The sequence below is a fragment of the Phaethon aethereus genome, assembly GCF_964289735.1.
Source record: "Phaethon aethereus genome assembly, chromosome: 3".
NCBI classification, from domain to species: Eukaryota; Metazoa; Chordata; class Aves; order Phaethontiformes; family Phaethontidae; genus Phaethon; species Phaethon aethereus.
Window position 1 is genome coordinate 6,610,822 of NC_138576.1, and position 13,434 is coordinate 6,624,255.

The following is a 13,434-nucleotide window of genomic DNA, read 5'->3' on the forward strand; positions in this document are numbered from 1 at the left end:
AGCTCCTCAAGTTCATGGACAAGCATTTGCCCAGTCCCCACATAAACCATCAGTTGTCTCATCTTAAACACAAATCCAAGCACAACAGATTGTGTAAACAAGCTTTGATCTGCTATTCAATCAAATAGCACTCACAAGCTGCAGATAAGATAGAATTCTGTACATACATACAGTAACACTCATTCTTAAGCAAAGAACCAGTTAACATGCATCAACTTAAATCCAAAGCTTTAATGCAACTTACAGGCTTTACCCCAACTTCCTCTACAGTTATTCTCTACACTTCTTGTCTGCTGCTTCTGACGTATTTTCACACAAGGATCACAAGCTTACCTGGTCCTAGCTTAGAAACTGCATAAAGGAGGTCGTAGTTGATGACAGGTGTTGCATCATCTATTGGTTGCCACCCTACAGGTGGGGAGGCTGGAGGCGAGATGAGAAACTGTTTTGCAGGCTGTGGTGGTGCCAAATGAAGCTTGTCTCCATCTGTCTCAGAGGTCTGAATCTTTAAAGCATAACAAATACATTGTTTAGTATAGGATGGGTAAATGGAATGATTATTCAAATCGTACATTTCTAATACCAAGTGCCTCCCAGGTGGGGTTTCAGCATCGGTCTCAGCAGAGAAGGCCTGGAGATGAATTTCATCTCAACCTTATAGATGGTTCCTCTACAGTAAATACACTGTAGGCAGCTGTTATACGAGCAAAGCTACAATGTTTGTGCCTATTGTATATGTTCTCTGAGGATAAATGCAAAGCTTTGGTATCCACGGCTGGTAGTTCAGAGATTTTTGAGGCTAGAAAGGTGTTATTGTGGTCTACTGGCCTGAACTCCTAAAAAGACATTAGACAAGAAACCAGTAACTCCTGCACCAAGGCCTTATCAGTAACTTCAGAAAGGTTTCTGAAGATTTGATTTCTTTCGCTGAAGTGGTAAAGGAAATCTATCACACTCCTTAGTCATTTGCAACTAATTGTTCTCATTTTATTTCCGTCTTAAATTATCTAGTTTAATTCCTGCTTTTTTCTGGTATATTAAAGAAGTCTCAACATAAATTAATTATACTACAGCCATACCTGAGCAAGTTTACAACCAGCTCGGGCCCAGAAGCAATAAACTACATTCGCATGACAGCAAGCCAGAGAGAGCACCCTGCTATACCACAACAGGTTTTACAAAGAGCCAGTTTGGGTCTCTCAACTCCATGTTCCCCAGAACTTCTAGTTCTGGAAGTGCTTATTCAGTCCGGCTCAGGTCCATATAAACATACACTGCTCCAGACACTGAGCTGCTTCCACATACTCATTCCCCGGACACAACTAATAAGCTCTTTTAAGACTGCATGTACTGAAGAGCATAGTGCAGATATCTAAAGAGCTTTGCAGGAAATCAGCTTAGATATGGAGACTATGTACATTTTTCTTTTTGTTGTGTTATCCTAAGTTTCTTATTTGCCTCTTGATTGTGCAGTTAGAGTGAAATGATTCACAGATCTGCTTAACAGCAGGTTTTGAAACCCTTCAGAAAAAATTCAGAGCCAGATCTAGGAGATTAAGGCATATAAAATGGGTTTGAGGTAAATTGTCAACACCTAAATCCAACTAAGATCTTCTGAACTCATCTAACGCATTAAGCATATTGTTTTTTTTTCCACAACTACAAGATGTTTCCCATCTTCCTGAGGTTCTGCTTCTGCCTAGGCTGAAAACACCTCCTATTCTGACCAGGCTGTGGAGGCTCAACACTTAACTGCCTCTTAGGTTTGTCTGATATCTTCAAATGAGCCTGCCCTTAACCTAGGACCTCTGAAGGACCAATCTGGCAGCTCAAGTCACACTTAGATTGCATATAAGCGCTAGAGAGCATCCCATAAGCAGCAGTGGCCACAACTTACTAAAATACATTCAGAAGAGATGGTGGTCGGATTCTCAACCTCCCTCCCCTTTCTAAATCCTAGCTGGTGCCTAGTACTCACCCAGGCTATGGGACATCTGGGATCTCTCATCCTTGGCCAAGCGGAATTGAAACCCTCATCTGACACTTCCAATGGATGGATATCATCACCTATGACCCCAGGCTGGAGGTATTCTTCTCTCCCTACCTCCTCCCTTTTACTTGAACTCACTGAATTCCTTTTAGAAAATTCACACATGTATTCAGTAAGAAAAAAAGAGTCTGGAGGAAGCCTGACTGTGGTTTAGGGTTGCAGTCAAGTAAGTAATTCAGCCTTACTTTTTTTATGGACTGATACTTTACATTACCACTTTTTTAATGGTTAGTTTAGAGAGTTACCCACAGAAAATACTCAATGTTGTAAATCAGTTCTAAGCTATGTAACTTCTGTGTGTTGATTAAGCAACTTGGGTCCTAAGTGATCCTTTAAATTTACTGCAGACCTGCTGGGCAGATACAGCTCAGGCAGCATAAGGATGTCTGAGTAATCTTTTAGAAGAGACATTGGGCATGAGAGAAACCTTTATTACTTTACTCAGTGTTGCTGCGTGCTATTTCTTATAAAAGCTACACACCAACATAGAAGTAGATACTAGATTTCATTACCTGTGCAAAATACAACTTTAACTTCTTCCCTCTGAACTGTGTTTCATGCAGCTCTATTCTGGCACGGGCAGCTGATTTGGGACTGCTAAAATTTATCCGCACACGCCTGAAGCTTTTAAACAGCTGGAATGTCACGCAGTCATCATAGGCACGGAACAAGCCTTCAAATTTTTCCTGCAAATGAAAAAGAAATAATGCTGACGATTAGCTCTGTGCTCTGTCACATAGTCTGTGTCAAAGGATAACCTGAAACTTGAGGACAACTCTTTAACTAGGAGGTTTCAGCCTTTGGGGGTGGGTGTCCATAGACTAATAAAGGCTCTGTGAAAAGAACCTAAGGAAAGCACTGCTCTGGAAGTGCTGAACTCTCTAAAATGTTTGGGGGAACGAGTCTTCAAAATAAGAACCCTGCAGCTATTGAACTTCTCGCAAACGTTGAGCAAAACTGCGACAATGACTTATGAAATGAAGCTGAAAAGGGCATATGACTGAAAATACCAGATGACTATGGTCTCATCTGTACAAAAGCAAACATTGTGCTGAATGACAATGGAGTCACAAAGTCAGGCCCACTGTAACTGAGGGTTACAGTCACATCAGCACTGCAGGGTCATTCTGTACTGCATGTTACGTGTTTCTGAATGTTTTGTCATTTAAATACTTTGCGCAGATAAGCCCTCATTCCTTGAGAGTTCCTGTATCAGCAGGAGAAAAAATAAGGTAACTGAAAACAGTGACGTGTCCCAAAGACAAATTTCAGGCTTAAAAATGTTTAGCTGTAGAACTCCACATTCAAAAGCTCATGACACAATTACGGATATTTTAACAGCGTAAAAGAAAGGTCTGAAGTGTACCACATCTACGGACCCAGAGATCAACAGAAATGCAAGGTACTTCAGCACCCACGGAGGATCAAACTATCTCTGCAATTTCTCTATGCACAGAGTTCCTATGTTCTACATCATCAAATAAAACCAAAGTCCTTAAATCAATTCTGACACATTTACACAGGTCTTTTCATTCACACAAGCATAGATTTGTAAAATATTAAGACTGAAAGGGAGCAGTTATCATTTAGTCTAGCCTTTGTGTTTAGTCAGATTTTAGACCGCCATCCAGCGAGTCTCACATGAAATCCTAGAATTTTAACGACTGCAACCAAGAGTTGGAAGTCTTAGAAGATGGAGAATCAGCCAGAGCAAAGTCCCTTCTTTTCAGAGTTCTTTATACTGAAAAAAACCAGTGTTTGAGCTGATTTGCCATACCATTTCATACACTGAGGGCTATTAGGTCAGGTATTTGTACGATTACAATAACCTGATGTTTTCTTTGATATATCTGCAAGTAAGCATGTTTTAAGATGTTTTAAAATATAACAACTTCTCTTCTCATTCAGGAAAAGAATTTCTTCCCATAGAGTGGATAACTGCTAGAGGCTGCAGAACATGAAATAGAAAATGCAATGTGTACAATCTCATCAATACTTCAGTTCTCATCTGCTGCTCTTAGAAGCAAGACAAAGAATCCAGAACCTCTGAGAAAAAGGGATCCTGAAGCACGGTGAAGATGCATCAGGGAGCACTCGTAGCACTGTAGGAGTGCCTACTGGCAGCATGATACATTTGTCAAGGAGTTAACTAGGAAAACAGACCAGTTTCGTGGCAGGGAGTATGAAACACTAATGCGCACGTACCAGATCTCCTTTCATTCACTGCCAACTCTGTGGTCTTCTTCCCCATAACTGATATTCCATCTCTGGCACCCTTTCAAAGGAACCTCCCTGTGGTCTATTAAGTTTTCATGATTTTCATTTAATTTCGTCTGACCTCACTCACCTCCTCCTCTCACCACAGGAGATACATTAGAGGAGGCGAAAACAAAAGTGAGAGGAGAGGGCTCAGTGATTTGGTTGAGGGGGAATAAAGGCACGCAGTAATCCCACAAACAGTGTGAAGTTGATAGGTTTGTACAAGGTTTGTACAGGTGGGTCTAGTCATACCACCCCTAACATTCAAATTGTCAACATTTCACACCTGAGTTATGTTTTTTAACTTCTTTGCTTACAACTTTGCAAAATCCCATTTTCCTGAGCAGAAGTCTACATCCAGTGACATTCGTCCAAAGGTCAGCCAAAAGCAGCCGTCATCTCAGTCCTGTCCTGCTTGGACTTTTGATGCTACAACCTTTACAATGACCAGGGGAAGAGGGCTGGGGGAAGGGAGGGAAGGGGTCAGGGGACCCGTGTATGTGTAAAGTAGGACTTACACAGCGTTAGGAAACATGCGGTACTGTTTATAATCTAAATAAAACATAACAGTGACAAACTAATTAAAGCTTATGTCTTTATGTTACCTATATTACCTATTTCAGACTTCTTCAGTATTTTTTTTAAAAAGCACCTTCAAGTAAACAAACTTTTATATATATATATATGAGACATATCAAGATATTTACATATATACACACATATATATACACATATATGAGACGATCAAGGTATTACACCAGAAGTCACATAAGCTAAAAATAAGCAAGGTGAATATTTCCTAGTCCCCTGTTCTAGATCTGTTTCCTCAAAAGTCAGCAATTAAATCATTCATCATATAAAAAAAATATATATATACTTCACCAGCTGTGGAAGAAACCATGCATGGACTTGTCTGGACACTGGGAAGTAAGTATCTCTTACGACTGAGTATTTATTAGGAAACAGATTCTCCCTGTATTGACGCAGCGGTGTTTTCTTGCATCGGCCAGAGCTGTGTGCCTGCCCTCTCTGTGCACAGCATATACAACAACGTGGAACCTCGGTCTTCGTTAGGGGCATAATGCAAAAGAAGGGAGGACGTGATTTCAAACGTGGGTCCAAGAACAGCGAGCAGAGGAATGTTCTGGGCACATTTCTGGACAATACTGAGATGCACTCTCTTCAGGCAGTGAAAGGGACAGATGGGAGGATCTCTAAATAAAGCTGATTAAGTACTGGATGCCAAATGTAATACTGGGAGAACATTAAAGCGCTATGGATTTTATTCTGCTTACTTTTCAATTGGATACTGGCACAGCTTTAGAGATCCAGCTTTGATTAATGCTCCTAAAAATACCATGGGGAGGAGGGAAATCAAGCCCTCAATTTGCCATTAATACAGGGCAGTCTATCCACCATGGGGACACTTCCACTGCACCAACTGAAACTGCACCTCCTATTAAAAAGATTCATACATCTGAATTTTTCTACAGTTTCAGCTGATAATAATAATGACCTCAGCAGAGGTCATTAATCATCAGCTGCAGTTAATGGCCCTCAGCTGCATTTTGAGCCATCCCAACTCCTCCCAGCTTGATACTAATTCCCAGGAAACGCCTTAAGCCTTAATTGCTATTGCCTGTGACTTCTATTACATGCTGAATGTACTTATCTGGATAAAAGTCTTTCAGAGTCATTCCAATCTATAAGAAAATGGATCATATATGTTTTAAAGACCTAAGCAAATTCCCTCCCTTTCAAGTTTCGTGGATAAATTATTCAAGACTCATAATTCTCTTCATTCAGGACTTTTAAAGCGCTTTTAGGATTCACTAGTATTAAAATGCTTTTAGAAAGTAAGTTTTTAAACTTTCAGAATGCTTTGAAAACTCATTAAAAAAAAAAAAAAAGAAAAGGAACGTCCAAAGTTAATCAGCAGTGTTGCTACTCTTAAAAAGTCAAAATGCAGAAAGTCACGAGTGATGCATTTATTTCTGGGATTTTGGCATGTCTTCATCCATCCCAAGTATGTCTGTGTGAGACCCAATTAATGCTCTGGCAAATGTGAGTAAGCCTTCATTTGACCAATACTGCAGAAGTTCTCACTTCTCCGCGGTGGGCTCCTTGCCCTCTCTTCATCTCACTATTCCTTTGTTCACACCCTTCCCCAGTTTTTCCCTGTCACCTTACGTCAGCTCCCGTCACCCATCATTCACCACCTCCAGCAGTTTCTAGAGGGTTGTTGTTTTTTTTTAATTAACAAAATTAGCACAAAGTAGGAACATACTAATTAAGGCTGCTGATTACTCAAGCTTGATTGTTATCATTTATGACAGCCAATGCAGAGGAAGACATGAGCACTGCAGTAACAGACACAAGCTAAAAGCCTCGGAGCACAAGGGCAAAGCTCTGCACTTCTGGACTAAAAACTCTTTCTACTACTAAATGGGAGCTCACCTGGGAAACAAGATCCCAGAAGTCACACGGTAAGAGTGATCAGTGAAATGCAGCCATAAGGAGGCAAACAAAGTACTGGCTGTATCTGGAAAAGACTTTCCAGTAAAGCAAGGAAACATTATATAGAACACTACTACACCTCATTAAAAATGCAGGTTTTGTTGCCTGTATCCCACATAGATTAAGCCAAACAGGAATAGAATCAGATAAAAGCTACAGGGAAGGAACAACTTACTAAATAAGAAATGAAAACGCTTGGCTTTAGCAAAACAAGGCAAAGCCTGAGAGGAGATGGGACAATCATCAGTACTTTACGAGAACTGCACAGAGTAAAGACAAAGTATACTGTATAGAGACTATGCTGGCATAAAACAAGTGGGAAAAATTGGTATAAATAGGTCTAGGCTACAAGTTCAAGAAGGCTTCAAACATCAGAGTAATGATCCAGAAACAACTTTCCAATTACAGCAGCAGTGGCAAAAGAGTTTTTTTAAGATTGAATTTCGTTAATTCATGCAAGGGATTATGACAAAGTATTGACACAACAAGCATTGTAAAACATGACTGAGTGACTAAGCAAGTGAATTGGGTTCCAACACAGAAAGTTCCTCCCAGTTCTGTGTTCCTGTGATTTATTTCCAATCATTTCTCTCATGAATAGCTCCACTGGTATTGTGTTCATTCGGGACAAAAGCCAAGGCTTAAATCACATCAATGGAAGTCTTTCCACAGACATCAGTAAACTTTGGATTAGAGCCCTAGAACTCAGAACAGAAAAGAACATTTTATTATTCAGCCTGTTTACGCTCATTATCACCCTTGTTACACACTTGATTCAGGAGATAGCTGTGATTTAAAACTTTAGTCTAATCCTTTTTCCTAGACTTTTGTAAATAAATAAAGCGAGTATTTTTCCCATTTCAATTTTTCCTGTTCATTTACATAAGAGATCCAAGTAACTAATTGTATACAATAGGGAAACTGAGACATAATTTACAATTATGAAATATGTTTTTCCTAGAATGAGTTGTGTACCTGATATAAATTTTCTTGTAAGAAATCAGCTTAAGTCTCAGAGTCCGGTTCTTTCTGTTTCCATGTAGCCACGCTGGCTGCAACACTGCAGATCTCTTGTGCAGCACAAGAGGAAAGATGGAGTTGGATAAAACATATGGAGGCCATGTGCTGAAAAGTCTAGTAACAAAAACATTCTACCAACAGATTAATTCCCAGTTTAATGGGAAGGAGGGGCATGCTGGTTAATTCTAGAGGGATGAGTCCCTAAAGTGGTACACATTTTAAAAAAAGGCACAAACCTAGAAAATATCAGTTGGAAGTAATTTCAGGATTGGGCTATGTCAATGCCACATGAAGGGTCTTGTAATGACCTAGTCTGGACAGTGTGTATGGCACTTCTCATCCAGGATTAAGGAAGACAGAGGCAAGTTGGAAGAGCAACAGAAGAGGACTTCAAGAACGATCGGAAAAGTGGTGAGCCTGTCACGGGAGGTAAAGTCAGATGATCTCACCTTGGGAAAGAGAGACTAAGGCACAATGTCTTTCCTGCTACACCTAGGTATAAGGAAATCAGTAAATGATGTGAAGGGAAAGGGATTATCCGAATTAAAATAACCATCAGTGTTGATATGTAACAATGACTGTCCATTAGAAGATTTAAGCATGAATCGAAGAGGTTATGTAGCATTAGACCAGTAAATTTTGAAAGTGCCACTGGCCCACAAGTAGCAAAACAGCTAATTACTTCCATCAAAAGGATAGGAAGGAAAGATGATGGAACAGCAGCATGCATTTCTGTAGTTCTGAAAGTAAAAAAAAAAAGCAGCAAAAAAAAAGGGGGATGCTCATTTCTAAAGTTCTGATTTGACAAATTTATAAAGAACGGAGTTCATCTTAAGTGCTTTTAACCATTATTTCAGAGCCACAGAAAATAAGCAAGCAGTTTGGTATCACTCAAGTGTGAAAAGTCCTTAAGTGGCAAGAACTCCTGCAAGTAGCCAGCGTAAACAACAGCCTACTCAACTATCACAATCTCTGGTTCTAAAAAAGCAAAATTTGCCAGGAAACTTTGAAGGCACATATGAAAAAGCACTATTGATTCTCAGTTAAAATTCCAGGAGTGCTGAAAAGGGAGGAAATATTTAAACCAATTATGATGATGATCAGTAAAGAGCTCCCTTGTCCTCATGCGTTTACAAAATGGCAGGAGAATAAAACACTAACCTACCATTCAGAGATCACCTTAAGGCACAGGTCTCCAGGTCCTAGCTTTTTATTTTACCTTTCACTGAAGGTAATTGTAGCCAAGAGCATGAGGTCTTCCTACTCCCTTCTTTACCAATAGGCCAGAATATTATTTCAAGAAAATATTCAGACTGAATACTACTGCCTGTATTTTGTTCTTGTAGAAAGTTTCTTCTGTTACTGAAGGGAACCTCTCATACAATCCTGTAGATGGAAATAGCAATGAAAAAATGCAATAGAAAAATGTGTCCTTCCACCTGTCATTCGTCAGGGTACATTTTAAGATTGGTAACATTTCTACACGTGTAGAAAAATGTGAAATTTTGAAAGAACAGAAAAACAGAGAAGACTGGGTCACGAGGTAACCAGAATTGCATTACTCTGCAATAACTGCCTGGTTACAGTACCGTCTAAAAGCATGTTTATCACCTTGAAACTCAGTGAAAAGTTCTGCTAGTCTCTTCCTGAATAGAAAACTGCATTCACATTACTGTATTCAAACAGGGGTGAAAACAGCTTGGGTTTATTTATGTATATTAAAACCAGTACTAATTAGTCTCTTTCTAAATTGCATAATTGTCCAGTACATCAACAAATCAATCCATGTTTGCTACCCCAGTTCATGCAGCTTGTTGTTCTATGCTTGGCTTTCTGTAGCTTTTAAGGGGTGGAGATCAGGCAAACTGTGAGCCAAAGATGAAATAAAACACTACAAATAACAAGAAATAACAAATAATAAATTATAAGATTGGACTTCGAGGGGAAAAGATTAAAAAAAATTAAATCTTGCTTTCTTCGGTTAAATCAAGACCAATTTGCTTGCACTATTGCGATCCTATTCATTTTAAAGGGGTTCCTAATACCCTTAAGTCTTACTACGCGATCAGAAAGAATATGCATTTTGTGTTCCAGACATGATGGTAAGTGACCTTATTGCTCTGCTCTTTGCAGTGAACCAACCTTAAACAGCAGCACATTGGCCACAAAATGTGTCTACACACCGCCCTGGTCCGTGGCTCACAGATGCTGCCGTTTCCCTTACACACTAGGGCTGTTTTAGAGGCATCTGCGTAGATCTTGTAGATCCTGAAGGTTGCGTCCAAGGTTTTACCTTCATTAGGTGCCAAAATCATTCTGACACCAGAAATATTTGATATAAGCCTCACTGCTTACAGGTTCAGCATCTTGCTCCAGGGAGAGATTTTGAGAAAGTAAAACAGACATTGCACAATGTGGTACAGACATTTGTAATTCACCATCTCACAAAAACTTGTGGTGACAAAAATAGGTAGGAAACTGGAAGAAGCTTGAAGTTCCATCTCACACAGGGCCAGAGGCAGCAAGAGCCATCCCTCACTACCAGTCCTCCTGCAAGAGGACAGTCCACCAAGGCATGATAGCACTGCAGCAGCACCGCAAACCTCCCGGTGCACAAAACGAGACAGACTTACCTCCTGAAAAATCAGCTGAACTAAATAAATTTAGTTCAGCTTCCAACTCATCAGCACAACAAAAGGTACAGAGATAGTATCTGCCCCAAAGCTTAATGGAAATGGCATTCACATTTCAGAAGAGGCTGACAAATGTCAGGGGCACAGAATTTTGCTGCGTTGCCTTTTCTGTTTTTAACCAGCTCACATCCCTGTTTACCTCAATGTGACGCACATTCCTCCTGCTTAGCTCCACTGATCTGGAAACCAAAGGCTCCTTCAAGATGAAATAAATTGTTCCTGTGGCAATGCCAAGGGAGCAATTTAATATAGTTTGGAGACTTCTCAATTCAATTTCACACCCAAAGATTGAGCTAAAAGAAAAATCCACACTTTACATTTCTTCTTTATACGAGCACTGCTATTTTACTGTATCACCAGCAACAGCTTTTCTGAGCACTCCGTATTTGAAGTACTCCGGTTCCAGATGCCATATGAGCTCCCTGAAATGCAGGAAGCATCCTTTCAAACCGGCTGGCCAAGTGTACATTATATGACTAAATCTATTAGTTTCACCCCCAGTGCTAGGGAGTATTCTACAGAGACATCATTCTTTGAAGCGACACTTGATTCCTGTGCTGGCTACCATTTTGTGCAACATCACTCAGTACTTTCTTTTTTTTTCCTCTTTTGCATTGTATTTGGCAGTGAAAAAAAGCAAGAACAGGTCTGGGGAGGATTCAATGCAATTTCTGTTTTCCAAATAGCAGCCTTACATTTTGGCTTGAGAATGATAAAAATAATGCTAACAACAAGGACATGAAGAAAAGATTCAGGCTGTCCTGAAAAAAGCCTTTTTGTTTGTTTAAGAATTCAGACAACAACTGAGTAGCTAATGTATGTCCTGAATTCCAAGGAGTTCATCTGCATTGGATTTAAGACTGTTCATAGTACAATACTACCTATCGATTTTGTCTTGTTGCTGAAAACATTTAAGACCAACAATTAATTGGTAGCACAAGGAACAAATTACCGTGTATATGTTTAGCCTGTTTCAATAATTCCTAAAGTTCCTGTTATCTTAATTTAGCAAACAAAACTAAGGAAAAAAAAAAAACAACCTTAATTTGTTTTTACCAAGAGCTGCTATGTTTATATTGATAAGAGTCTTCCAGTAGGAGCAGATCTCTACGGCAAAACAGTTGGTGCTGAGGATTTTCTGATCAGGTGCCATGGCCTGAATGCCCATTAGCGTTTGGAGCATATTAGGCACACTACTGGCGTGCGTCTTCTACATAATTTCATCTGAAAGGTATCCAGTTCATGAACTGCTCTGTGATGTGAACGAAAAACACAGTTAATGAAGATCAAGAGGAAAGTTGCCTCATGAGAATCCCCAGCTCAGACTAAAAATGCTAATGTAGACAGAAGCCAGTACCTCTCATAGGAATAGTTGGCTGGCATTCCTGGAAAAGCCAAAAAAAAAAAATTTAAAAAATTAAAGTGCTAGGGACAATAATAAATAAGGGACTGGTAGTCAAACCTGTGCAGAAAACTAGGATTAAAGTTAATACATTACGAGAAGCTGTGTGAAAAATATTCATACTAACTGTATAAACTTAGGGACTGTACAAAAAGCTACATAGATACCATCTTCTTACTGCACTATTTTTCAGTGATCTTTGACAACTTAAGTTTCATCTCCTCAAACTTTCTGAGGTATACTACTGTCCTCTTCTGCGTGGTGACATGGGGAGGCGAGGACAGACTCATTGGCAGTCACAATGCCCACTTACAGGCAACCATGGGAGTAGAGGCAGTGTTTCCGTAACTCATTCTCGAGCTTTCTTCCTCTACAAGCATAAACGATCCCAGTCAGAGCACCTAGAAAGCTCAGTCTTAAAAATCGGTTACCGAGCCTGTTGACGTGTCAGTGATGCACAATCAGGACCGCGCTGAACAGAATGCTAAATGCAAGAATGAAATATAATAAAGCGAAAGAACACTAAGAGCTGAGAAACTTTGTTTTATTTATACTCTTGGAGCTGTAATGTTGTAAAACAACCATAAAATACATACTATTCATTCCCTGTCTCTGTAAACCCAGTTAAACTAGAAAAATAAACAAGAAAAAGCCATGAGACAGTTTAAACAAATAAAATGCTTGCCTTGCCCATTCCCAATTTACTGTTTTGCCTACAGAGCTCAACATTTATAGCAGTTCAGCTGTTTCTCATCACAGTCACGGGGACTGCTTTTTCCCTTCCCTCTTTTCCAACAACTGCAAACTCTACTAACATGACTAAAAATACAGCTTCACCTTGCCTGGCTTTAGAAGGGACACAGACAATTTTGAAAGTGACCATTAAAGAAAAAACCAAGCAGGAGAGTGGAAAAGAATCTAATCTCATGCTCCTCCATCAATATTATTTAACTGTCAAAAAAAGCTACAAGGAAAAACTATTGACCCACCAATACACATCCTCAGAAGATTAGTAAACAAATCTCTGCTAAAATGTAGCTTCAAATACAAAGGGAAGCAGACTACCCAGAGCCAAAAATGTAGAAGTCGGTTTTCGCTCAAGGTGTTAGCCTTACTTTGCAGCTCTGCACTAAAACGTAAAACAAAGAGCCTCTTACTATCCTCTCTTGCCTTGCTCCCCGCCACCGCAGCCCACAGTTAGTGGGCAGAATCTGCAGTACTGGGACCACTGTCTAACGCTCTGGTTGTACTGTTTGATTGTTTCTTATTTTTGCCAGTCTGTCTCGACCATCTGCCGTTTGCCGTCTTACACTTCATTTGCAAATTACTCAAGCAGGTCTGTTTTCTGTATACATTCAAACAGCTCCTAGAAGCCACAGCCTCTAAAACCGGAGTCTCTTTGTACACTAAAGATACATCAAGGACAATAACGTGCTATCTCCAGCTGAGCGACTGAATGGAGTCTGTAGCAAACCTACATAAACTACATGTTT

General features: G+C 39.8%; 1 protein-coding gene across 3 annotated transcripts in view; it reads right to left on the reverse strand.

Annotated features, from left to right (window-relative positions):
* The window catches only part of RCAN2 (regulator of calcineurin 2), a gene marked incomplete at both ends in the record, with an annotated part of 77,638 nt that overhangs the window by 7,707 nt on the left and 56,497 nt on the right, over positions 1-13,434 (reverse strand). For all 3 annotated transcript variants that reach the window (XM_081997754.1, XM_081997753.1, XM_081997755.1), the window contains 2 exons: positions 334-505; positions 2,563-2,736. In XM_081997754.1, the coding sequence (XP_081853880.1) occupies positions 334-505; positions 2,563-2,736 (346 nt within the window). The remainder of the gene's footprint in view (positions 1-333; positions 506-2,562; positions 2,737-13,434) is intronic.